We start from the raw sequence: 27861 nt of genomic DNA on the forward strand, positions 1-27861 counted from the left end.
ATGGCTAGTGATGATGAACATTTTTTCATGTGTCTGATAGCCATCTGTATGTCTTCATTGGAGAAGTGTCTGTTCATGTCTTCTGCCCATTTTTTGACATGATTATATGTTTTGTGTGTGCTGAGTTTGAGAAGTTCTTTCTAGATCTTGGATACTGTCATTTGCAAATATCTTCCCCATTCTGTGGGTTGCGTCTCTGTTTTGTTGACTGTTTTCTTTGCTGTGCAGAAGCTTTTGATCTTCATGACGTCCCAACAGTTCATTTTCACTTTTGTTTCCTTTGCCTTTGGAGACCTAGCTTGAAAGAAGTTGTTGTGGCCAATGTCTAATAGGTTACTGCCTATGTTCTCCTCTAGGATTCTGATGGATTCCTGTCTCATGTTGAGGTCTTTGATTCACTTCGAGTTTACCTTTGTGTACGATGTAAGAGAATGGTTGAGTTTCATTCTTCATATATAGCTGTCCAGTTTTCCTAGCACCATTTATTGAAGACACTGTCTTTAAGCCAGCATTAACCTGATCCCCAAAGCTGGCAAAGACCCCACCAAAAAGGAGAATTTCAGACCGATATCCCTGATGATTATGGATGCTAAGATTCTCAACAAGATCCTAGCAAATGCGATCCAACAGCACATTAAATATATCATCCACCATGATCAGGTGGGATTCATCCCTGGGTTGCAAGGATGGTTTAACATTTGCAAATCAATCAATGTGATAGAGCAAATCAATAATAGAAGAGAGAAGAACCACATGGTCCTCGCAATTGATGCAGGAAAAAGCATTTGACAAAATCCAGCATCCATTCCTGATTCAGATGCTTCAATGTACAGGGAAAGAGGGAACATTCCTCAAATTCATAAAATCTATCTATGGAAAACACACAGAGAATATCATCCTCAATGGGAAAAAGCTCGCAGCCATCCCGTTGTGATCAGGAACACGACAAGGAGGCCCACTCTCACCACTCGTGTTCAACATAGTATTAGAAGTCCTAGCAACAGCAATCAGACAACAAAGAGAAATAAAAGGTATCCACATTGGCAATGAAGAAGTCAAACTCTCTCTCTTTGCAGATGACATGATACTTTATATGGAAAACCCAAAAGACCCCATCCCCAAACTACTAGAACTCATACGGCAATTCAGTAACGTGGCAGGATACAAAGTCAATGTACCGAAATCAGTGGCTTTCTTATACACTAACAATGAAAGCACAGAAAGGGAAATTAGAGAATTGATTCCATTTACTATAGCACCAAGAAACATAAGCTACCTGGGAATAAACCTAACCAACGAGGTAAAGGATCTGTACTAAAGGGACTACAGAACACTCATGAAAGAACTCGAAGAAGACAGTAAAAGATGGAAGATCATTGCATGCTCTTGGATCAGAAGAACAAACATTGTTAAAATGTCTATACTGCCTAGAGCAATCCATACTTTTAATGCCATTCCAATTAAAATTCCACCAGTATTTTTCAAAGAGCTGAAGCAAATAATTTTAAAAATTTGTATGGAATCAGAAGGGACTCGAAATTGCTGAGGAAATGTTGAAAAGCAAAAGTAAAACTGGCTGCATCACATTACCTGATTTCAAGCTTTACTATAAAGCTGTGGTCACCAAGACAGCATGGTACTGGCATAAAAACAGACACATAGACCAGTGGAACAGAGTAGAGAGCCCAGATATGGACCCTCAACTCTATGGGCAAATAATCTTCGACAAAGCAGGAAAAAATACAGTGTGGAAAAAAGACAGTCTCTTAATATCTTTCTTAATAGTCCCATATTCAGAATTATTTAAGAATTTAAATACTGTCATGAACAATAGGAACAAATTTATTAGAGAGACCAGACTCCATGAAATAAACTGAAGGTTATGGAACGGAGGGGGTTGGGGTATGGGGGAACTGGGTGATGAGTATTAAGGAGGGCACATGTTGTGATGAGCACTCGGTGTTATACGCAGCTAATTAATCATTGAACACTACATCCAGAACTTATGATGTAGTATATGCTGGCTACTGAACATAATTTTAAAAAAAAGTACCTCAGTGTGACAACAACAAAAAGGAAGTTAATGGTAGGCAATTTAAAATATAAGCCATTATTGTCTGAAAAGAAATTCATTATTATAGTCATGACCCCCCAAAATCCCTTTATATCTTTGTGTAAATAAGAGAAAGATTTTTAAAAACTGTATATAATTAATTAATTTATTTATAATTTTTTTAATTTTTTATAAACATATATTTTTATCCCCAGTGGTACAGGTCTGTGAATCGCCAGGTTTACACACTTCACAGCACTCACCAAAGCACATACCCTCCCCAATGTCCATAACCTCACCCTCCTTCTCCCAACCCCCCTCCCCCCAGCAACCCTCAGTTTGTTTTGTGAGATTAAGAGTCACTTATGGTTTGTCTCCCTCCCAATCCCATCTGGTTTCATTTATTCTTCTTCTACCCACTTAATCCCCCATGTTGCATCACCACTTCCTCATATCAGGGAGATCATATGATAGTTGTCTTTCTCCGCTTGACTTATTCGCTGAGCATGATACGCTCTAGTTCCATCCATGTTGTCGCAAATGGCAAGATTTCATTTCTTTTGATGGCTGCATAGTATTCCATTGTGTATATATACCACATCTTCTTTATGCATTCATCTGTTGATGGACATCTAGGTTCTATCCATAGTTTGGCTATTGTGGACATTACTGCTATAAACATTCGGGTGCACGTACCCCTTTGGATCACTACGTTTGTATCTTTAGGGTAAATACCCAGTAGTGCACTTGCTGGGTCATAGGCCAGTTCTATTTTCAACATTTTGAGGAACCTCCATGCTGTTTTCCAGAGTGGTTGCACCAGCTTGCATTCCCACCAACAGTGTAGGAGGGTTCCTCTTTCTCCGCATTCTCGCCAGCATCTGTCATTTCCTGACCTATTGATTTTAGCCATTTTAACTGGTGTGAGGTGGTATCTCATTGTGGTTTTGATTTGTATTTCCCTGATGCCGAGTGATATGGAACACTTTTTCATGTGTCTGTTGGCCATCTGGATGTCTTCTTTGCAGAAATGTCTGTTCATGTCCTCTGCCCATTTCTTGATTGGATTATTTGTTCTTTGGGTGTTGAGTTTGCTAAGCTCTTTATAGATTTTGGACACTAGTCCTTTATCTGATATGTCGTTTGCAAATATCTTCTCCCATTCTGTCAGTTGTCTTTTGGTTTTGTTAACTGTTTCCTTTGCTGTGCAAAAGCTTTTGATCTTGATGAAATCCCAATAGTTCATTTTTGCCCTTGCTTCCCTTGCCTTTGGCGATGTTCCTAGGAAGATGCTGCTGAGGCTGAGGTCGAAGAGGTTGCTGCCTGTGTTCTCCTCAAGGACTTGGATGGATTCCTTTCTCACATTGAGGTCCTTCATCCCTTTTGAGTCTATTTTTGTGTGTGGTGTAAGGAAATGGTCCAATTACATTTTTCTGCGTGTGGCTGTCCAATTTTCCCAACACCATTTATTGAAGAGGCTGTCTTTTTTCCATTGGACATTCTTTCCTGCTTTGTCGAAGATTAGTTGACCATAGAGTTGAGGGTCTATTTCTGGGCTCTCTATTCTGTTCCATTGATCGATGTGTCTGTTTTTGTGCCAGTACCATGCTGTCTTGATGATGACAGCTTTGTAATAGAGCTTGAAGTCCGGAATTGTGATGCCACCAACTTTGGCTTTCTTTTTCAATATTCCTTTGGCTATTCGAGGTCTTTTCTGGTTCCATATAAATTTTAGGATTATTTGTTCCATTTCTTTGAAAAAGATGGATGTTACTTTGATAGGAATTGCATTAAATGTGTTGATTGCTTTAGGTAGCATAGACATTTTCACAATATTTATTCTTCCAATGCAGGAGCATGGAACATTTTTCCATTTCTTTGTGTCTTCCTCAATTTCTTTCATGAGTACTTTATAGTTTTCTGAGTATAGATTCTTAGCCTCTTTGGTTAGGTTTATTCCTAGGTATCTTATGGTTTGGGGTGCAATTGTAAATGGGATTGACTCCTTAATTTCTCTTTCTTCTGTCTTGTTGTTGGTGTAGAGAAATGCAACTGATTTCTGTGCATTGATCTTATATCCTGACACTTTACTGAATTCCTGTACAAGTTCTAGCAGTTTTGGAGTGGAGTCTTTTGGGTTTTCCACATAAAGTATCATATCATCTGCGAAGAGTGATAGTTTGACTTCTTCTTCGCCGATTTGGATGCCTTTAATTTCCTTTTGTTGTCTGATTGCTGAGGCTAGGACTTCTAGTACTATGTTGAATAGCAGTGGTGATAATGGACATCCCTTCCATGTTCCTGACCTTAGTGGAAAAGCTTTCAGTTTTTCTCCATTGAGAATGATATTTGCGGTGGGTTTTTCCTAGATGGCTTTGATGATATTGAGGTATGTGCCCTCTATCCCTACACTTTGAAGGGTTTTGATCAGGAAGGGATGCTGTACTTTGTCAAATGCTTTTTCAGCATCTATTGAGAGTATCAAATGGTTCTTGTTCTTTCTTTTATTGATGTGTTGTATCACATTGACTGATTTGCAGATGTTGAACCAACCTTGCAGCCCTGGAATAAATCCCACTTGGTCGTGGTGAATAATCCTTTTAATGTACTGTTGAATCCTATTGGCTAGTATTTTGGTGAGAATTTTCGCATCTGTGTTCATCAAGGATATTGGTCTATAGCTTTCTTTTTTGATGGGATCCTTGTCTGGTTTTGGCATCAAGGTGATGTTGGCCTCATAAAATGAGTTTGGAAGTTTTCCTTCCATTTCTATTTTTTGGAACCATTTCAGGAGAATAGGAATTAGTTCTTCTTTAAATGTTTGGTAGAATTGCCCCGGGAAGCCGTCTGGCTCTGGACTTTTGTTTGTTTGGAGATTTTTAATGACTGTTTCAATCTCCTTACTGGTTATGGGTCTGTTCAGACTTTCTATTTCTTCCCGGTTCAGTTGTGGTCATTTATATGTTTCTAGGAATGCATCCATTTCTTCCCAATTGTCAAATTTGTTGGCGTAGAGTTGCTCATAGTATGTTCTTATAATAGTTTGTATTTCTTTGGTGTTAGTTGTGATCTCTCCTCTTTCATTCATGATTTTATTTATTTGGGCCCTTTCTCTTTTCTTTTTGATAAGTCTGGCCGGGGGTTTATCAATTTTATTAATTCTTTCAAAGAACCAGCTCCTAGTTTCGTTGATTTGTTCTATTGTTTTTTTGGTTTCTATTTCATTGATTTCTGCTCTGATCTTTATGATTTCTCTTCTCCTGCTGGCCTTAGGGTCTCTTTCTTGTTCTTTCTCCAGCTCCTTTAGGTGTAGGGTTAGGTTGTGTGCCTGAGACCTTTCTTGTTTCTTGAGAAAAGCTTGTACCGCTATATATTTTCCTCTCAGGACTGCCTTTGTTGTGTCCCACGGATTTTGAACCGTTGTGTTTTCATTATCATTTGTTTCAATGATTTTTTTCAATTCTTCTTTCATTTCCCGGTTGACCCATTCATTCTTTAGAAGGATGCTGTTTAGTCTCCATGTATTTGGGTTCTTTCCAAATTTCCTCTTGTGATTGAGTTCTAGCTTCAGGGCATTGTGGTCTGAAAATATGCAGGGAATGATCCCAATCTGTTGATACCGGTTGAGTCCTGATTTAGGACCGAGGATGTGATCTATTCTGGAGAATGTTCTATGTGCACTAGAGAAGAATGTATATTTTGTTGCTTTGGGATGAAGTGTTCTGAATATATCTGTGATGTCCATCTGGTCCAGTGTGTCGTTTAAGGCCTTTATTTCCTTGTTGATCTTTTGCTTGGATGATCTGTCCATTTCAGTGAGGGGAGTGTTAAAGTCCCCTACTATTATTGTATTATTGTTGATGTGTTTCTTTGATTTTGTTATTAATTGGTTTATATAGTTGGCTGCTCCCACATTGGGGGCATCGATATTTAAAATTGTTAGATCTTCTTGTTGGACTACCCTTTGAGTATGATATAGTGTCCTTCCTCATCTCTTATTATAGTCTTTTGCTTAAAATCTAATTGATATGATATAAGGATTGCCACTCCTGTTTTCTTCTGATGTCCATTAGCATGGTAAATTCTTTTCCATCCCCTCACTTTAAATCTGGAGGTGTCTTAGGGCTTAAAATGACTTTCTTGGAGGCAACACATAGATGGGTTTTGTTTTTTTATCCTTTCTGATACCCTATGTCTTTTGATTGGGGCATTTAGCCCATTAACATTCAGGGTAGCTCTTGAGAGACATGAATTTAGTGCCATTGTATTGCCTGTAAGGTGACTGTTACTGTATATTGTCTCTGTTCCTTTCTGATCTACCACTTGTAGGCTCTCTCTTTGCTTAGAGGACCCCTTTCAATATTTCCTGTAGAGCTGGTTTGGTGTTTGCAAATTCTTTCAGTTTTTGTTTGTCCTGGAAGCTTTTAATCTCTCCTTCTATTTTCAATGATAGCCGAGCTGGATATAGTATTCTTGGCTGCATGTTTTTCTCGTTTAGTGCTCTGAAAATATCATGCCAGCTCTTTCTGGCCTGCCAGGTCTATGTGGATAAGTCAGCTGCCAATCTAATATTTTTACCATTTTATGTTACAGACTTCTTTTCCTGGGCTGCTTTCAGGATTTTCTTTGTGTCACTAAGACTTGTAAATTTTACTATCAGGTGACGTGGTGTGGGTCTATTCTTATTGATTTTGAGGGGTGTTCTCTGAACCTCCTGAATTTTGATGCTTGTCCCCTTTGCCATATTGGGAAAATTCTCCCCAATAATTCTCTCTAGTATACCTTCTGCTCCCCTTTCTCTTTCTTCTTCTTCTGGAATCCCAATTATTCTAATGTTGTTTCATCTTATGGTGTCCTTTTGTCTCGAATCCTCCCCTCGTGGTCCAGTAGCTGTTTGTCCCTCTTTTGCTCAGCTTCTTTATTCTCTGTCATTTGGTCTTCTATATCGCTAATTCTTTCTTCTGCCTCATTTATCCTAGCAGTGAGAGCCTCCATTTGTGATTGCATCTCATTAAGAGCTTTTTTGATTTCAACTTGGTTAGATTTTAGTTCTTTTATTTCTCCAGAAAGTGCTTTTATATCTCTGGAGAGGGTTTCTCTGATATCTTCCATGTCTTTTTTGAGCCCGGCTAGAACCTTGAGAATTGTCATTCTGAATTCTAGATCTGACATATTACCAATGTCTGTATTGATTAGGTCCCTAGCCTTCGGTACTGCCTCTTGTTCTTTTTTTTGTGGCGAATTTTTCCGCCTTGTCATTTTGTCCAGATAAGAGTATCTGAAGGAGCACGTAAAATACTAAAAGGGTGGCAACAACCCCAGGAAAATATGCTTTAACCAAATCAGAAGAGATCCCAAGGGACGCCTGGGTGGCTCAGTTGGTTGGACGACTGCCTTCGGCTCAGGGCGTGATCCTGGAGTCCCGGGATTGAGTCCCACATCGGGCTCCCAGCTCCATGGGGAGTCTGCTTCGCTCTCTGACCTTCTCCTCGCTCATGCTCTCTCTCACTGTCTCTCTCTCTCTCAAATAAATAAATAAAATCTTTAAAAAAAAGAAGAGATCCCAAATCGTGAGGGGGGAGAAAAGGGATAAAAAGAGGTTCTAAAAAAAGAAAGAAAAAAAAAAGGAAAAAAAAGGAACTAAAAAAAGAAAACGAAGAAAGAAAAATATGAAAGAGAAAAAATATATAAATTAGATAAACTAGTTAAAAAACGTTAAAATGAAAAGGGTAAAAATTTTAAAAAATTTAAAAAAAATTAAAAAAATTTTAAAACATTAAAAAATTTAGCAAAAGAAGGGAAAAAAATGAAAAAGAAAAAAATTACTTTAACTGCAAGACTCAAAAATCACAGGGAGAAAGCCATGAGTTCCATGCTTTGCTTTCTCCTCCTCTGGAATTCTGCTGCTCTCCTTGGTATTGAAACTGCACTCCTCGGTAGGTGAACTTGGTCTTGGATGGATTTCTTATTGATCTTCTGGGGGAGGGGCCTGGTGTAGTGATTCTCAAGTGTCTTTGCCCCAGGCGGAACTGCACCGCCCTTACCAGGGGCCGGGCTGAGTAATCCGCTCGGGTTTGCTTTCAGGAGCTTTTGTTCCCTGAGCGCTTTCCGTAGAGTTCCGGAGGACAGGAATACAAATGGCGGCCTCCTGGTCTCTGGTCTGGAGGAGCGGAGAGCCTGGGGCCCCACTCCTCAGTGCGCCCTCAGAGAACAGCACCCAGTAACTCCCGTCTGCCTGACCTCCGGCTGCACTCCGAGCTCACCAAGCCTGTAACCGGTTCAAGGTAACCCCGAACTGTGAGCTTACTGTTGGCTCTGTCTCTGTAGCCGGCTTTTCCGCTCCAATACCTGCAAGCTCTGTGACACTCAGACACCCACGATCCTTCTGTGACCCTGCGAGGCCTGAGGTCATGCTGAACCCGCGTGGGCTTCGCCCCGGTTTAGCCTCTGGAGCGATGTCCCTCAGCGGAACAGACTTTTAAATGTCCCGATTTTGTGCTCCGTTGCTCCGCCGCTTGCCGGGAGCCGGCCCCTCCCCCAGGGTCTCTCTTCCCGGCGCTTTGGATTCACTTCTCTGCCAGTCGTACCTTTCAGAAAGTGGTGGTTTTTCTGTTTCTAGAATAGCTGTTCTTCTTCTCTTCGATCTGCCAATGGATTTGCAGGTGTTTGCACTCTTTAGATAAGCTCTCTAGCTGATCTCCTGCTAGCTGAAGTAGTCTCAGCCTGCTACTTCTCCGCCATCTTGACTCCTTCCCATTAGAGAGAAAGATTTTTAAGTTAGTATGTTTTATACTTCCTCTTTAATCATATTAAAACAAATTGAACTTGTTATGAAAATGGATCTTTAAATTTTTACAAGTGGATTACATTTAGTAAATATTATTACATACTGATTTGTCTCATTAAAAAAGGAGCTATCCTTAAAACTGGGAACTCTACAATACTTTCCTGGTACCAGAAACAAATGGCAAAAAATACGAACTGGAAAACTTAGCTAGTATGCAGCAATACCAGTGAGACTGTTTTTTTTTTCTTTAAAGGTGACCGTCTATGGTACGGGAATCAGAAAAGAAAAGCCTTGAGAAGCATAGGGTGTTTTACATATTGTTGTATCAACAAGATCTCACCATTAACAGCTATTTACTAATTTCTCATTAGTAAAAGAGAATGAGATATGTTGACTTTATTAGAACAATCTTTTCTTCCATTTGTTGCATAATTGTCATGATAGTGTAATTTTTAAAAAATATTTTATTTATTTTACAGAGAGAAATCACAGGTAGGCAGAGAGACAGGCAGAGAGTGGAACGGAAACAGGCTTCCTGCTGAGCAGAGAGCCCAATGCAGGGCTGTATCCCAGGACCCTGGGATCATGATGAGCCGAAAGCAGAGGATTTAACGCACTGAGCCACCAAGGCGCCCCGGGATAGTGTAATTTTGTTAGAACATGATACTCAGTTGCCATTAGTAAAAAGATTATCATAATAAAAATTCAAATGGGCAACTGAGGCTCAACAGATTATAATAAAAGAAGAAAAATGGTTCACAATAACAAAAATGCTACCATTCTCCCTAGATGTGGCATCTAGTACATTGTACAATCTAAAATGCATGAAGAAACATTTAATTTAGTAGACTTTTATCAAAGAATATCTGTAGGTTGGTTTGGCAATTTACTCATTTTCATTTGTTCACTTAGCAAATAATTATCAAGTGTCTTTTAGCTACTGTCACTCTGATGGAGAATACAAACATTCAAAAAACACAATCCTTGCCCTCTAGGAGTTTGTTATTATCATTGTCATTTTTATTATTTCTTCTATTTTTACTACTTTATTTTTATTATTTAGTTTATTCCGTGCTTACTATGTGCCAGAGTGCCCTAGTGTTTATAATTCTCATTGTTATGTTTTTATTGGTATTTAATATTGAGTCGATAGTATGCAGACTGAGTAGTAAGTTTGCCAGGTAAATAAGCAGAAGAACCATGTTTGGCAAGAGGAACGTCCATCAAGATTACATGTTTTGCAGAGGGAACAGCAGTGCGGACGCTCAGATGTATGAGTGAACTTTGGAGCACTTACGAGCAGTTCAGTTTTGCTGGTGCAAAAAGTGTGCTATGGGAATGGTTGGAATGAGTGAATACTTAGCTAAGGCAAGCTAATGAAAGTTTTTCAGTACCATGGAAAGGTGTAGATCTTACCCTGTAGACCTTGGGAAATTTATCAGGTTGAATGCTTTTAGCTGCAAATAACAGGTGACTTATAATAGTGACTAAAACGGGGCCACCTGGGTGGCTTAGTCATTATGCGTTGACTCTTAGTTTTAGCTCAGGTCACAGTCTCATCAGTCATGAGATCAAGCCCCACATCCCACAGGGCTCTGTGCTCAGCATGGAGTCTGCTTGACGATTCTCTTCCTCTGCCATTCTCCCATTCATGCACTCTCTCTAGCACGCGTTCACTCTCTCTCAAATAAATAAATCTAAAAAAAGCAAACCAAACCAAACAGAGACTTAAACAGTAGGAACCAGAATTGTTTTGATGGTTCAGTGATGTCTCCAGGATCCCAGTTGTCTCTTTTTGGCTTTGAGGTTGGCAATATTTTGTATGCCCTTTCCTGATTGGCTAATTAGCAACAGTTTGAGGCATATTCTCACATGACAATATCCAGTGAATGGAAGGACTGTTTTTCTTTATATGCTTCTTTTATTTTTTTTAAAGATTTTATTTGTTTATTTGACAGAGAGAGACAGACAGAGAGGGAATACAAGCCAGGGGAAGCGGCAGAGGGAGAAGCAGGCCTCTTGCTGAGTGGGGAGCCTGATGTGGGGCTGGATCCCAGGACCCTGGAATCATGACCCGAGCTGAAGGCTGACACTTAACAACTGAGCCATCCAGGCACCCCTATATGTTTCTTTTAAATAAGAAGAAAACTCAGAGGCTTGCAGCAATTTTCCTCTAACATCTTATAAGCTAGGTTATATAACATGCTTGTTCCTAAACCAGCCACTGGTAAACCAGGTACTGTAATTAGCTTATAATAATCCTTTATTCTTTTGAAGTTGGGGTAAGGCAACCTTCTTCGTGTTTGGGACAATAAATATCCAAATAAAGTTGTGATTTTCCAGCAAGAATGAAGACTATGATATGGTTATTGGGGAGGGAGCCAGCAGTACTTGATGCAGAGACTCACTGGAGAATATGAAGAAGGGTAACAAGATTAGATTTGAATTAGGGCCTTCTGGTTGTGGCACAAAATAGTGATCACCAAGCTTTTTCTCTAAAGGGCCAGATAGTGAATATTTTAGGCCCTGTGGTTTTTCACCTACAACTACCACTATAGTGTGAAAGCAGCTGTAGCAATATGTAGGTGAATAGCAAGAACCAACCATCTGGTTCTGTAAATAAAGTTTTATGGGGGCACAGGCACATGTGACTGGTCCGACTTGGCCTGTGGCCATAGTTTGGTCACCCCTCATGTGGAGGATAGATTGGGAAAAACCATGTAAAGAGACTGGAAGATAATGGACACAGATATTTCCTTAGTCTAGTATCAGCCCATTATGAACTGTTCACTCCTCTTTACTGAAAAAGTCAGGAGGCTCAATTTAATCAATTTACAATGTTGTTCTTTTACTAGGCCTCATGTATTTCTCATTTCTTAAAAATTTAAAACTTTTAAAAGATTTTATTTATTAGACAGAGAGAACAAGTGGGGCAGAGGGGCAGAGGGAGAGGGAGAAGCAGACTCCCCATTGAGCAGGGAGCCTAGTATGGGGCTTGATCCAGGACCCTGAGACCATGACTTGAGGTGAAGGCAGACGCTTAACTGAGTCACCCAGGTGCCCCCTTTCTCATTTGTTTTGCTTAAAATCTTTTTATTCATTTAAGAAATAACAATACTAGTTGGTGGCTTTTTTTCCTTCTGGAAGTCATCAGTTAAGAGCTCATGTTTGTGTAGAGCAGTGGCAGGGGAAATATAAAGCAATGATAGAAAATAAGTATAGTTAATACAGTTTCATGATTATTGGATGTAGAAAGAGGAGAGAGGCAGATGCCTGGGTGGCTCAGTCATTTAATAGCAGCCTTCAGCTCAGGTCATGATCCCAAGGTCCTGGGATAAACACCACATTGGGGTCCCTGCTCCATGGGAAGCCTGCTTCTCCCTCTCCCCCTCCCCCTGCTTGTGTTCCCCCTCTCGCTGTGTTCCTCTGTCAAATAAATAAATAAAATCTTTGTTTATTTATTTATTTATTTATTTTCAGAAAAACATTATTCATTATTGTTTCACCAAACCCAGTGCTCCATGCAAGCCGTGACATCTATAATACCCACCACCTGGTACCCCAACCTCCCACCCCCTGCCACTTCAAACCCCTCAGATTGTTTTTCAGAGTCCATAGTCTCTCATAGTTCACCTCCCCTTCCAATTTCCCCCAACTCCATTCTCCTCTCTAACTCCCCATGTCCTCCATGCTATTTGATATGCTCCACAAATAAGTGAAACCATATGATAATTGACTCTCTCTGCTTGACTTATTTCACTCAGCAGAATCTCTCCAAGTCCCGTCCATGTTGCTACGAAAGTTGGGTATTCATTCTTTCTGATGGAGGCATAATACTCCATAGTGTATATGGACCACATCTTCCTTATCCATTCATCCGTTGAAGGGCACCTTGGCTCTTTCCATAGTTTGGTGACTGTGGCCATTGCTGCTATAAACATTGGGGTACAGATGGCCCTTCTTTTCACGACATCTGTGTCTTTGGGGTAAATACCCAGGAGTGCAATGGCAGGGTCATAGGGAAGCTCTATTTTTAATTTCTTGAGGAATCTCCACACTGTTCTCCAAAGAGGCTGCACCAACTTGCATTCCCACCAACAGTGGAAGAGGGTTCCCCTTTCTCCACATCCTCTCCAACACATGTTGTTTCCTGCTTTGTTAATTTTGGCCATTCTAACTGGTGTAAGGTGATATCTCAATGTGGTTTTAATTTGAATCTCCCTGAGGGCTAATGATGATGAGCATTTTTTCATGTGTCTGATAGCCATTTGTATTTCTTGATTGGAGAAGTGTCTGTTCATATCTTCTGCCCATTTTTTGATGTGTTTGTCTGTTTCGTGTGGGTTGAGTTTGAGGAGTTCATTATAGATCCTGGATATCAACCTTTTGTCTGTACTGTCATTTGCAAATATCTTCTCCCATTCCGTGGGTTGCCTCTTTTTTTTTTTTTTTTGACTGTTTCCTTTGCTGTGCAGAGGCTTTCGATTTTGATGAAGTCCCAGAAGTTTATTTTCGCTTTTGTTTCCTTTGCCTTTGGAGATGTATCTTGAAAGAAGTTGCTGTGGCTGATATCAAAGAGATTACTGCCTATATTCTCCTCTAGGATTCTGATGGATTTCTGTCTCACATTGAGGTCTTTTATCCATTTTGAGTTGATCTTTGTGTACGGTGCAAGAGAATGGTCGAGTTTCATTCTTCTACATATAGCTGTCCAGTTTTCCCAGCACCATTTATTGAAGAGACTGTCTTTTTTCCACTGTATATTTTTTCCTGTTTTGTCAAAGATTAATTGACCATAGTGTTGAGGGTCCATATCTGGGCTCTCTACTCTGTTCCACTGGTCTATGTGTCTGTTTTTATGCCAGTACCATGCTCTCTTGGTGATCACAGCTTTGTAATAAAGCTTGAAATCAGGTAAGGTGATGCCGCCAGCTTTATTTTTGTTTTTCAACATTTCCTTAGCGATTCGGGGTCTCTTCTGATTCCATCCATACAAATTTTTAGGATTATTTGCTCCAGGTCTTTGAAGAATGCCGGTGGAATTTTGATCGGAATGGCATTAAAAGTATAGATTGCTCGAGGCAGTATAGACATTTTAACAATGTTTATTCTTCCGATCCAGGAGCATGGAATGGTCTTCCATCTATTTGTGTCTTCTTCAATTTCTTTCATGAGTGTTCTAAAGTTCCTCAAGTACAGATCCTTTGCCTCTTTAGTTAGGTTTATTCCCAGGTATCTTATGGTTCTTGGTGCTATAATAAATGGAATCGATTCTCTAATTTCCCTTTCTGTATTTTCATTGTTAGTGTATAAGAAAGCCACTGATTTCTGCACATTGACTTTGTATCCTGTCACGTTGCTGAATTGCTGTATGAGTTCTAGTAGTTTGGGGGTGGAGTCTTTTGGGTTTTCCATATAAAGAATCATGTCATCTGCAAAGAGAGAGAGTTTGACTTCTTCATTACCAATTTGGATACCTTTTATTTCTCTCTGTTGTCTGATTGCTGTTGCTAGGATTTCTAATACTATGTTGAATAAGAGTGGTGAAAGTGGGCATCCTAGTCTTGTTCCTGATCTCAATGGGAAGATGGCAAACTTTTTCCCATTGAGGATGATATTTGCTGTGGGTCTTTCATAGATAGATTTGATGAGGTTCAGGAATGTTCCCTCTATCCCTATACTTTGAAGCGTTTTAATCAGGAACGGATGCTGGATTTTGTCAAATGCTTTTTCTGCATCAATTGAGAGGACCATGTGATTCTTCTCTCTTCTCATATTAATTTGTTGTATCACATTGATTGATTTGCGAATGTTGAACCATCCTTGTAGCCCAGGGATGAATCCCACCTGATCATGGTGGATAATCTTTTTAATGTGCTGTTGGATCCTGTTGGCTAGGATCTTGTTGAGAATCTTAGCATCCATATTCATCAGTGATATTGGTCTGAAATTCTCCTTTTTGGTAGGGTCCTTGCCTGGTTTGGGGATCAGGGTAATGCTGGCTTCATAGAAAGAAGAATTTGAAACAGCTTTAGGAGAATAGGTGTTATTTCTTCCTTGAAGGTTTGGTAGAATTCCCCAGGGAATCCGTCAGGTCCTGGGCTCTTGTTTTCTGGGAGGTTTTTGATCACTGATTCAATCTCGTTATTAGATATCGGTCTATTCAGGTTGTCGATTTCTTCCTGGTTCAATTTTGGGAGTTTATATTTTTCCAGGAATGCATCCATTTCATCTAGGTTGCTAAGCTTATTGGCATATAACTGTTCGTAATAACTTCTGATGATTGTTTCTACTTCCTTGGCGTTAGTTGTGATCTCTCCCTTTTCATTCATAATTTTATGAATTTGGGCTTTCTCTCTTTTCTTTTGGATTAGTGTAGCCAGTGGCTTATCGATCTTATTGATTCTTTCAAAAAACCAGCTTCTAGTTTCATTGATATGTTCTGCTGTATCTCTGGTTTCTCCCTCATTGTCTCAGCTCTAATCTTGATGATTTCCCTTCTTATGTGTGGAGTTGGCTTGATTTGTTGTTGATCCTCCAGTTCTTTAAGGTTTAGAGACAGCTGGTGTGTTCTGGATTTTTCAATTATTTTGAGTGAGGCTTGGATGGCTATATATTTTCCCCTTAGGACCGCCTCAAATAAATAAATAAAATCTTAAAAAAGGGAGAGGGAAGAAGAAATCTTAGAAGAGTCATATATTTCCAGGTTGTGCACTAACATTTAACCTGGCCGTGAAGAATGAGTAGGACTTTATCAGAGTGCAGTGGGAATAGGGAAGACCAGGTATTTTCTCTATATGTTGAATTTGATGGAATATCCATGTAGTATATTTTCAGTAATTGGATAATTGAATACTAGGAGTTTCTAGCTGGAGATAGAGCATCAAGTTTGGAGGTGCTGATTTGAAATAAACTGATTAGAATTATTAGGCAAAGTCACAGCTTGGACAAAGATTGAGCTTGTCCATGATGGAAAACATATAGAAATAGATGAAGGCCAGTGAACAAAGCCTGGGAATACCAGTATATAAAGTGTGGATGGAGGTGTAAGACTTGGTACAGAAGACTGAGAAGTGGCTGGGGAAACTTAGGAGAGGAATTAGAGGAAATGTTGTTGAAAAATTTGAAAAAAAATTTCATGGATTATCAATTATATCAAATAAAATCACTAAAAAAAGTTGGATTTAACTTTTAAAAGTTCTTTGGTGGTAACCTTTTTAAAAGAACCATTTTTGAGTTGTAAGGTCTGTTATTTATGTGACTGGTACATTTTGTGTCCAAATATGGAAAAATAACACATCAAGTAAGGTCCTTCCTAACTTTTTCTAACTGCGGTATCTACCTGGACAGGGTCAAGGGGAAATGTTCTAGCCTTGTGAGGAGACTGGCCAACATTTTTCCATAATTGTCAAAACCTAGGGGTCTAGTGTGAGGAAAAGTGTTGTCTTTCTTACCTGTTTTTTTGTAGAGATAGTTGAGCTTTTCTTCAAGTCCCCGGTACATTCTCCTGGATGAATACTAGGACAAAAATCTGGAAGCATAAGCAGGAAGCCACTGTCAGTCCCTTTCTCTGAAATGGAATCACGATGCAGCTGTATTTTGACAGTTTTAAATTTTGATCAGAAATATTTTATACAGACCAGCAGTTTGGGAGAAACTGACCTCTTTTTAAGTATTTTATTGCAGAAAACTAGTATAATATCCAGGAGGAAATATAAGGTGATATGCTGAATATACTAGTTCTCACTTGCTAGGGATTCGGTGTCAGTAAAAAACGTCAGTACTGGACTATTTTTGTTAGTGCTGTCTCTCTCCATCCTCTTTCATTTGCCTTCTTCTGATATCTCTACTTTTACTGCTCCTTTCTGAATTTCATCTGTAAAGAAAGCAGTAAGGAAAATTGTCTTGGAATCTATCACTATTGGAAAACATTTCTACCATATGTATATTTCCTTCTAAGGTAACAGGCTACCCCATCTAAAATGTATTTCATATTTTGTTGTTTCTTATGCTAAACTTCTTTGTACCTGTACCACAGTGACAGAGTTAGTGATGATGTTTAGCCAAGATTGAAAGCATTTTCTGGATTATCAGAAATTTTTACCTGATAACAGTTTTAATGTGACATGATTTTGTATTTTTTCAGAAATTGGTAAACTGTGGCTTAACAAGAATATGTGGCCAATTAGATTGACAAGTTTTTAACCATCTCTGTATATAAGATAACTCACTTTGTTTTCCCCCAAATGAGTTCTCTTGATCTCTAAAGATCAAATCCACTATTTTCAGGCTGGAGTGGATAACTCATCCTACATTTTGAATGTAGTATTTCTGAGTTTTTAAGCAGTTTGTCAACAACTGCCATTAATAGGTGAACTGTTTCTAATTCTATAAGAAATTAAGAAAATGAGTGGAAACAAAAAACTCTATAACCAATAGTGTGTTATTGTACTGTGTATGATAGTTATATATTTTTCTATAATTATCCCTTAGCTTATCGATTCTTAACTACAATAGAAGTGAATTAAGCCCTATTTAGTTGCAGAAAATTTATGTGACCTTTTAGTTTTTTTATAGGAACTTTTATACTGTAGGACATATTGGTAATCATCAGAATTCTCTTTTTTTTCCCAATTAAAATAAAATTGTTGATTGTTTCACATTATTTTCTGACATTTCATCTATTCCTTTTATGCCTTTATTCAAATGGATATAGAAATACATCAGTCTTCCAGGCAAATACTAAGAAAAACAGATTCAAGGAAAGGTGTTCTGTGAAATAACCTTCTAACTGTAATCGTGTCTTAAAACATCAACCTTAATCATAAAAATTGCATATGATGCATTGGTATTAGAGGCTCCCAAAATGACACCCAGATGTGGTTATTCACTGGAAGAACTCACATGTCTCAGCAAATTTGTATGCATGCCTGTGGTTTATTATGGTGAAATGATACAAAGCAAAATCAGCAGAGAAAAGGTGCATGGAGTAACGTCTAGAGGAAGTCAAGTGCAGGCTTCTAAGAATCCTCTGCCTATGGGTGTGCTAAATTCCTCCAGCATTAAATCACAACAGCTCATGTGAGATGTTGTCTGCCAATACAGGAATCTTATAGATACTCAGTGCCTGAAGTTTTCTTTCTTTTATTTTTTTTAAAGATTTTATTTATTTATTTGACAGAGAGAAATAACAAGTAGGCAGAGAGGCAGGCAGAGAGAGAGAGAGAGAGGGAAGCAGGCTCCCTGCTGAGCAGAGAGCCCGATGCGGGACTCGATCCCAGGACTCTGAGATCATGACCTGAGCCAAAGGCAGCGGCTTAACCCACTGAGCCACCCAGGCGCCCGCCTGAAGTTTTCTTTAAGTGATAATCATGTAGGCATCTTCTCCCTAGCATATATCAAAATTTTGGTTCCCGGAAGCAAATCAAGTAATAAGTACTTGATAAATCACCTGGTTTGTACCAACACTTAGCAGTCTCAATGGATACCTTTTGTTTTTTTCCTTCACAGTAAATAGACCTTATTTTTGACAGCATTTTCAAGTTCATTGCAAAATATAGCAGAAAGTACAGGGAGTTTCCATTTACCGCATGTTCCTCTTCACACGTAGCCTTTCTTGTTGTTAACATCCTGAACCACAGTGGTACATTGTTATATTTATATTAGCTCATCTTTATCATCCACAGTCCATAATTTACATCAGGGTTCATTCTTGGTGTTATACATTCTATGGGTTTTAACAAATGTGTGATGACATGTATCTATCATGTGGTATCACATAGAATAGTTTCACTGCCTTAAAAGTTCTCTGTGCTGTGCCTGTTCCCCTTGTCACAACCCTTATCTCCTAACTTAAAAAGTTTTACTTTTACCAGAATGTCATCTAGTTGCAATCATACAGTGGATATCTTCTTGAATGTTTAAAAAATTAAAATTCCGAGGTAATTGAATATAGTGATTCAAGATAATCTTTGTCCTTTGTTATGTTCATCAGTGTAGGATCTGATGACATATGCCTTACAGACTGAAAAAGTGTGATTTCTACAGACGTTTGTCACATAGTGGGGAAGGTTGAGAACAATGACGTCATATCCTGCTACCTAGCACTAATCTTTGGTACCATTCTGGTCTAAGAGGTGGATCCAGATAGACTCTCCAGCAATGAAAATAGGTTGTCTCAAGAGGTTATACTTTATAGAACCAGAAACACTAAAATCGCTAAAAGCTTTTATATTTACCTTGCAATTGGAAATAAGACCAGAGAGAGTCTGTTTACTATATTTTTTTAAAATTTATTTATTTGACAGACAGAAATCACAAGTAGGCAGAGAGGCAGGCAGAGAGAGAGGGGGAGGCAGGCCCCCGCTGAGCAGAGAGCCCGATGCGGGGCTCGATCCCAGGACCCTGAGATCATGACCTGAGCTGAAGGCAGAGGCTTTAACCCACTGAGCCACCCAGGTGCCCCTGTTTACTATGTTTTTCCATGCTGCAAAGTAGCGTGGCTGTAGACCAAACTTTGTGATGAGGTGTTTCACCCCAAACTTAACAGCCCCTGCTGGAGATCTGGAGAAGTTCTGTTGTGTTACACCAAAATAAGTATAGTCTCTTTTAACTGCACCTCATAGTGAAAGTCCTGAAGAATTTAGAAGAATCCTGACATTGTCAGTCTATGATGATGATTGTGCTAATGACACGATTTTCTGTCAGTCTCAAGGGTTTGGTTAAAATTGTGGTCATTATAAACATCCACTTGTAGGTATCAAATTCTGATGGATACCATTCTTTTCTTCCATTTGGTAAATGTAGAGGAGAAAGTAAGATTTCTTAGTGAGTTAACTGCCTACCAATAGTATAATTAATATTCACTCCAGTGTGGTTGCCAGGTATGGTCCCGAAGAATACTTTTTAACACATCAGTCTTACACTTTGAATATTCTGTATTTTTCTGTTGTTGATTTAAAATGTACTTTGCTTTTTTCTCTAGTGGCGAATAAGACTTTTGAAGAAGACTCTTTAAGCAGGTAGGATTTTTGTGGATTTTTTTTTTTTTTTACAAATTCTGTGTTAACAAGGGAATGCAGAGCAAAGCATTTGTTGAGAGTTCTACTGTGTGCTAGGCACTATATTATATGCTTGTCATTTATTTTACTTATATAGTCATTACAATAGCATCACAAAGTAGATGTGCTATTACAGCCTATTTTTTTATGAATTACTCTTCTGTGGTTCAGCAATGTTGATTAATTGACCTATGATCCTATAGTTAAAGAGTAGCAGACCCAGAAACTGCCACTGCTGGTAACAAGAGCTTGAACGCTGTGAATTTTCAGTCTTAGAGGGGGCCACGGTGCCCCCCATGAGGCATAAGAAACTAGTCAGTTACTCACAGTTTGAAAATTCTTGCAGTGATGATGACTTTTTTTCCGCAACCACACCTTTGAATAAGAAGCCCAGAACAGCACCAAAGGAGTTAATACTAGAAACAAGGAAACTGAAACTGAAGAATCTCCAGAAAGAAGATCTCCCACTGCAAGAGAAAACCCCTAAAAAAGGATGGCTTTAGGTGAGGAACTCTACCAGCGAGACTTAGAAGTGGCGCTAGCTTTATCAGTGAAGGAACTTCCAGCCGTCACCATTGATGTGGGAGAGGCCCCAGACAGAAAAATGTGCCAAAAATGCCAAAAAAAATGTGGTAGCAGCGAAATTGGGACAATGACTAATCCATCTCTCCGATTGCAGTGTAGCCAGTGATGATTTAGATTGGGATAAGCTTACCGAGGGAGATGATTTGTGCGGTGCTCAAGGGAAAAGAAAAGCAGCATCAAAAGCTGTGGTACAGCAGAGGAAGAGCCTTTCGGAAGGCAGTCATGGCGGTAGTGCTGAGAACTCTGAACCAAGCTACTGGTGGAGAGTCTGAGGTTGAGTCTGATTTTAGGGAGAGTGAAGATGATGATGCGAACTTCACTCTGGGAGAAAATAAAGTGGAAGAAATTAAAAGGAAAGAAGTGAAGGTAGAAATCCCCAGTTGAAAAAAAGAAGAAACCTACATCCAAACGTGATCCAAAGTCACTTTGGAAGTGACTTCAGGAGACTGTGCTCCAACTGCCCTGAAATCAGAATCTCAGCCTTCACCAAAAAAGGCTTTATCAGTGAAGAGGCCATTCGGAAACCATTACAAATATGCAAACCTTCAGCTGGAAGCAGAAAACCTAAGTAGATGCCACCAGCGCTGTCTGGAAGCAGCAGCAGCAGCAGCAGCAGCAGCAGGAGCCCACTGGCAGGGGTGTCTGTTACGTCTTCAAATCAGAGTCTCTGCCTGGCTTGCCCAGATTAGCACAAGTGAAACCTTTGCATCCAAATGCTGCTAGTAGCTGAGTGTGGTTGTCAACAAAGGTTTGATTAAGAGAATAAGAGTTTTACAAGTGTGTTGATATTTGAATTGTGTTTCTGTTTAAGGAGGGTATCATAATATAAAGGAATCCTTTAACGTAAAAAAAAAAATGAGTAGTAGACCCATGATTTGACTGTCAGCCTGCGTGACTCCCACATTGATTCTTTTGTCCCTTAGCAGCACTGGGGTTAAGCTACAGATCCTAGTCAGATCAACTCAGAGAGTCAAATTTAGTTATGTGTTTATTGATTTAGAGTTTTCCTCAGAAACCAGGTTAGTCCAAGCATTTGTCCTAATATATTTGACAACTAGTGATAACTAGGGGTAATTAGTGCAGTGGCAACTAGTCTCTTGTTTTTACTGTCAAAGATTTTAGGATGGCTCTCATTATCTATGGCCATAGTACCTAGGTTTTACATAAGCAAGACCTAATCAGGCAAGTTCTTAGATATAGAGATGTCTGCTCTCCTTGAGATGAATGCTTTTTCCAGAAGTGATGGATATGTAATCTAGGTGTAGGCCATGATACATTAATTAATTTTGTCATCTATTTAGAGGCTATTTCTAAATGATTCCTGTTTACTGACTTCCCCGTCTAGTTTTCCCTTTAGGCTAGTTCCTTTGACCAGTTCCTTGACGTTTTTTCTTTTTTTGTAGATTTTTTTTCCTTTTCTCCATTGACTTTTCTTGTTCTTTTTTTTTTTTTCTTTCTTCTCTGCTTTTCTTGGTGTTTTCTTTTATTCCATTAACTTTTTCCCTTTCTGCCAGCTAAGTATTTTCTGTTTTTCTATAGACAAAATCAAAAGCACATAGAATTTCAGGATTTTAGGGCATCTTAGAGATGAATTAATCAAAATGCCCTCTGGTACTACAACCTGTGTTTAACATCCTCACCAAGTGATTATTTAAATGGAGAATTTGAAATGCAAAAGAGACTAAAGTGACTTACTTGGATATGATAAGTGACAGAAATGAGATTTACATTCAGGTTTTTTTCCTTTTTTTCTCATCTTAATAGGTGAATGTTTTAATAATAGAAAGATGGGGAGTGGGTCTAGTGAACACAGTGAAGGTACGTAAGGAAGGAATTGGCAGGAGAGGTTGAGTTTCAAGAATAACAACACTGGGTTGGATAGGAATAAGAATTTTAGAAAGGATGTCAGAATATTTGGGCTTATGATAAGTTAGATCAAGATGTATTACAGACTGTTTTTCAGACTGTTTTTCAGAGTCCATAGTCTCTCATGGTTTACCTCCCCTTCCAATTTCAGTCTGAGGGGTTTGAAGTGGCGGGGGGGTGGGAGGTTGGGGTACCAGGTGGTGGGTATTATAGAGGGCACAGCTTGCGTGGAGCACTGGGTGTGGTGAAAAAATAATGAATACTGTTTTTCTGAAAATAAATAAATTGGGAAAAAAAAAGATGTATTACAGAAATGAAGGATACACACACACAGAAAGGAATGAAGGACACAGGATATTGGGAGTTGTTTAGAAAAGCATATTAAAATAGAGGTTTCAGGAGAATCATGAGCAGTTTTTTTTTGTTGGTTGGTTGAATTGAATGAACTAGCATACTTCAGGTTTTCTGTTGAGAGGTATTAAAATCATTTGAGCCACAGGGAAGACTTTTTACAGCATATAGGAATGTGATACCATCTACTTCCAGCCCAATCTTGGCTTAGATCCTCTCGAGTAATGGGGGAATGGAGATTCGGAAGTACACAGATATATGGCCCAAGGTAGGGGTCTCCTCGCTCCACCTCTTTTTCTAATTCTCTGATGTCCTTCCCATGTACATGTAGGGTTTGGTGGGCTAGGACTGGCTGTCAAATCAGTAACAGAGCTTCATTTGGGTAGTTGGTAACATGTCTACATTGAGATGATTGCATGGATGACTGAAAGTCTGTTTAGCTTGTCCTCCAGGAGCAGGAAATGGCTCCTGCTCTTGGCCATTTGATGCTATGCTTGTTTTGGGAATCTGCTTTCATAGGCTAAAGAGGGTACCACTGAGCCCTACAAAAGAATGATCTAAGAGCTCACAGAAAGAAAATATTAGGCCGTGTATAGGGAAATAGAAGTACAGCTACCAGGACTCTATTTTTATAGCAGTCTCTCTTCCTGTGTATCTCAGTGCTTATGAAGGCTATTAAGTTCTTGCTAGTTCTTATAGACCTAAATAAGGCAGAACCTGTGTAGGGAAAAAGTTGGACCCTATAGTTTTTAATCTCTCTGGGAACAGTATTCCCACTAATAACATAAATTTGTTCTTTAACATGTGTATATTTGTTTATTTATTTAAATTGAAGCATAGTTGATCCATAATGTTATGTTGTGTTTCAGGTGATTTAAGAACTCTGAATGTTACACCATGCCTACCACAAGCGTAGCTACTATCTCTTACTGCATGATGCTATTACAGTACCCTTGACTGTATTCTGTATGCTGTACTTGTATCCCTGTGACTTACTATAACTGGAATCCTGAACCTCCCATTCCCCTTTACCCACTTTGTCCATCTTCCCATCCTCTTCTCTTTTGGCGATACAGAATTCTCTGTATTTCTGGATCTGTTTCTGTTTATTTTTGCTTTTACTCTCTTGCCTCAGGAGCAGTAAAAGCAAAAACAAACTGTTGGGACTGCATCAAAATCAAAAGCTCTACACAGTGAAGGGATCAATCCACACAATGAAAAGGCAACCTATGGAATAGGAGCAGATATTTGCAAATGACATAGCCAATAAAGGGTTAGTATACAAATAAAAAGAATCGATAGAGCTCAGCACCCAAAACACAACCCAATTTAAAAATTATCAGAAGACACGAACAGACATTTTTCCAAAGAAAACACACAATGAACAACAGGCACCTAAGAAGATACTCAGCATCACTCATTATCAGGGAAATGGAAATCAAAACTACAATGAGATACCACTGCCTACCTGTCAGAATGGCTAAAATAAAAAACATAAATAACAGTGTTGGCAATTATGTGGAGAAAAAGGAATCCTCTTGGATTATCGGTGGGAATGCAAACTAATGCAGCCACTGTGGAAACAGTATGGAGTTTCCTCCAAAAGGTAAAAACTGAACTACCCTACAATCCAGTAATCACACTATTGGGTATTTATCCCCCAAAATATGAAAATACCAATTTGAATGGATACATGTACCCCTATGGTTACTACAGCATTAGTTACAATAGTCAGCCCGAGTGTCCATTGAGAGATGGATGGATAAAGAAGAAGTGGCACATATATATACAATGGAATATTCAGCCATAGAAAAGAATGAAATTTTGCCATTTGCAGTGAAATAGAGGGAACTAGAGAGTATTATGCTAAGTGGAGTTAAGTCAGAGAAAGACAAATACCATATGACTTCACTCACATGTAGAATTTAAGAAACAATAGAAATGAGCAAAGAAAAAAAACAACAAAAAACGAGAGACAGACAACCAAGAAACTGACTCTTAACCATAGAGAACAAGTTGATGGTTACCAGAGGGGAGATGGGTGGGGGAACAGGTGAAATAGGAGCTAGGGGTTAAGGAATGCACTTGTCGTGATGAGCACTTGGTGATGGAATTACCAAATCATTATATTGTATACATAAAATAATGCAGCACTGTGTGTTAATGATACTGGAATTAAAATAAAAACTTAATAACAAAAACAGAGGCTAAAGTTCAATTACATCAAGAAACTTCATTCAATAAATAAATAGATGACTTTTCACTTGATTCTTCTTTTTCATTAACTTGTTTTTGTTGTATATTTTTGCTCTAAAGTATTTCCGTTAAACCTGGTGATGATAATGCTTCATGGCCTACATCAGATGATGAAGACTTAAGTTTGAATATGAAGGTAATGTACTCTCGCGAAATTAATTTTTCTTCTCTGAATGTAGTTTTGTGTATTATTTACTCCTAAAATTTAGCAGTGGCCTGCCTATCATCATTTTATGTTTGAAGTGGAAAGTTGGTCAGAACAAACCATTTTATAGAAATATGACAAGTTGAATTTTTTTAACTCTGTTAAATATCAAAGGTAGAAAGAATGGGCTGGAAATATATAATGATGGGAAAATTATATTGGGAAAAGCTTTCCCATGATGGAGGAAATATGACATTTGGTCAAGGATACGGATTCTTACTCTGAGTTTTAAATGATCTTATCATGACTTTTCTTTTCCTCTTTATCTCTCTCTTTCTTTTCTTCTAACGTGGCTTTTATAATACTCATGCCTAAATGAATCTTCAGTGGACCCAGTTATTTATTACAGATTGCTTTTTCTTGGACATTTTTTATTTTGGTAGCATACAGTTTTATGAAAGAAGTTTTTTTTTCACTATTTCTATCCCTTGTTCTACATTTAGACCAAAATAAGAAATTTAAATTTCCTAAATTTATATTGCAAAGGCATTCTACTGTGTTTTGAAAATAATTCCATAAAGAGTATAGTTAAAACTCTTTATCTAAGTGAAGAATACATGTTTTGCCTAAAATAATAATTAACACTAGAAGCAGAGGCTTTTCATACCCATATGGTAAAATGTCTATTTTCAGAAATCTTTTATATTAGTTTTTTTTAAAATACCTACTCAGAATCTTTGTATCAGATTCTAAGATTCAAACTTCTATTCACTTTATATTTTATTTAAATATTCATGTTAAAGCTCCTGCATCTTATAAGCTATTGGGTGTTAGGAAACATAATTGTGCATCTCCTGGAACACCTAGAATAAAACCTTGCTTGAAGAAGCAATTTTAATATTTTTTGAATGTGAATTAATGAGCAGACAGATGGAATTCTGTATAATGGAATGTTATAAGTAATGTAATGTGCATAATGTGTCATAACTAAATATAAAATTTTTAAAATACATAATTTAAAAATTTATATTCCCTTTTCATGTTTAGGATTTATAAGTGCAAATGAATTATGTTGAGGAAATAAATAAATGAGAAAGAAGCTTACAATCTATTTTTTACTATCCTTTAATTGTGAGCTTAGAATTTTAGATAGAGAGTCTATCTTTTTTCTCCTGTATTTTTTTCCTGCTTTGTTGAAGATTATTTGACCATAGAGTTGAGGGTCCATATATGGACTCTATTCTGTTCCACTGGTCTATGTGTCTGTTTTTGTGCCAGTTCCATGTGTTCATCATCATTAGCCATCAGAGAGATTCAAAGCAAAAACACATTGAGATACCACCTTACACCAGTTAGAATGGCCAAAATCAACAAGACAGTAAACAACAAGTGTTGGAGAAGATGTGGAGAAAGGGGAACCTTTTTACAGTGTTGGTGGGAATGCAAGTTGGTGCAGCCACTTTGGAAAACTGTGCTACCCGATGACCCTGCAGTTGCACTGCTGGGTATTTACCCCAAAGATACAGATGTAGTGAAAAGAAGGGCCATCTGTACCCCAACGTTCATAGCAGCAATGGCCACAGTCGACAAACTGTGGAAAGAACCAGGATGCCGTTCAGCGGAATGGATAAAGAAGATGTGGTCCATATACATTATGGAGTATTATGCCTCCATCAGAAAGGATGAGAACCCAACTTTTGTATCAACATGGACGGGACTGGAGGAGATTATGCTGTGTGAAATAAATCAAGCAGAGAGCGTCAATTATCATATGGTTTCACTTACTTGTGGAGCATAAGAAATAACATGGAGGACATAGGGAGATGGAGAGGAGAAGGGAGTTGAGAGAAATTGGAAGGGGAGAAGAACCATGAGAGACTATGGACTCTGAAAAACAATCTGAGGGTTTTGAGGGGGCGGGGCGTGGGAGGTTGGTTGAGCCTGGTGGTGGGTATTAAGGAGGGCACGTATTGCATGGAGCACTGGGTGTGGTGCATAAACAATGAATTTTGGAACACAGACATCTCTCCTAATCCTCACCCCATGAGAAAATGTAGGCTAGTAAATGGCAGAACTGAGATTTGAATCTACATTTGAATGATTCCAAAACCATGTTCTTTGTGTAATGGTTCTCATTTGACAATGGTGAATATTATAGTTATTTTACCAAATGTGTTATTTGTAATCCTTAATACTATTAATTTTTTTTTCCAGAATACCTCAAAACCAAACTTAAGAAAACTAATGAATGCTTCTCAGCTTTTCAAGAACTGTAAGCTGTTTGAAGACTGGTTATGCACTGATTTTTGTCCATTCTTGTGTTGTCACTTGAAATTACAGATATTTTCATATACTCTTTATTTTGTTTTTTTACTAAGTGGAAATAGAACTTGGCCTTGTATCACCGGGAGATAAAACTTTATTTGAGGATGATCATTCTGAAAACAAATGTGAAGATACAGTTGGTGTTCCTTCCAAACCATCTGTTGACATCTGTGACTCTTCTCCTCCTGCTTTGCCATCACCTGATTCTATTCTAAAACCTCCTTTCACATTGTTAGGCCTTGGTCCTTCAAAGGTAAGTTGTTTCATTTTAAACTTTTCCCCTATGTTTTTTTTCATATTTTATCCTCTTGATCCTTCTAATGAAAGGAATCTTAGGAAGAAATGGAAGTCCTCAAGATCATAAGAGAAAACAGTGTCATACTGGTAGAGAGGTAATTGGATTGAGATTTATAAAGGTTGGTGGGAGTGAACA

The 27861-nt window shown here is 38.5% G+C and overlaps 1 protein-coding gene and 1 pseudogene across 1 annotated transcript in view; both read left to right on the forward strand.

The window, feature by feature from the left end:
• The first annotated feature begins 8316 nt into the window (after positions 1–8316).
• The window catches only part of LOC122891190 (ankyrin repeat domain-containing protein 26-like), a 131633-nt gene continuing 112088 nt past the window's right edge, over positions 8317–27861 (forward strand). Inside the window, exons 1-5 of the mRNA XM_044226681.1 lie at positions 8317–8337; positions 19825–19861; positions 25019–25094; positions 27318–27375; positions 27482–27681. Coding sequence (XP_044082616.1) covers positions 25089–25094; positions 27318–27375; positions 27482–27681 — 264 coding nt within the window. The 5' untranslated portion in view covers positions 8317–8337; positions 19825–19861; positions 25019–25088. The remainder of the gene's footprint in view (positions 8338–19824; positions 19862–25018; positions 25095–27317; positions 27376–27481; positions 27682–27861) is intronic.
• Positions 20085–21215, forward strand: LOC122891189 (annotated as a pseudogene).

This window comes from Neovison vison, chromosome 12 (assembly GCF_020171115.1).
Source record: "Neovison vison isolate M4711 chromosome 12, ASM_NN_V1, whole genome shotgun sequence".
Taxonomy (NCBI): Eukaryota; Metazoa; Chordata; class Mammalia; order Carnivora; family Mustelidae; genus Neogale; species Neogale vison.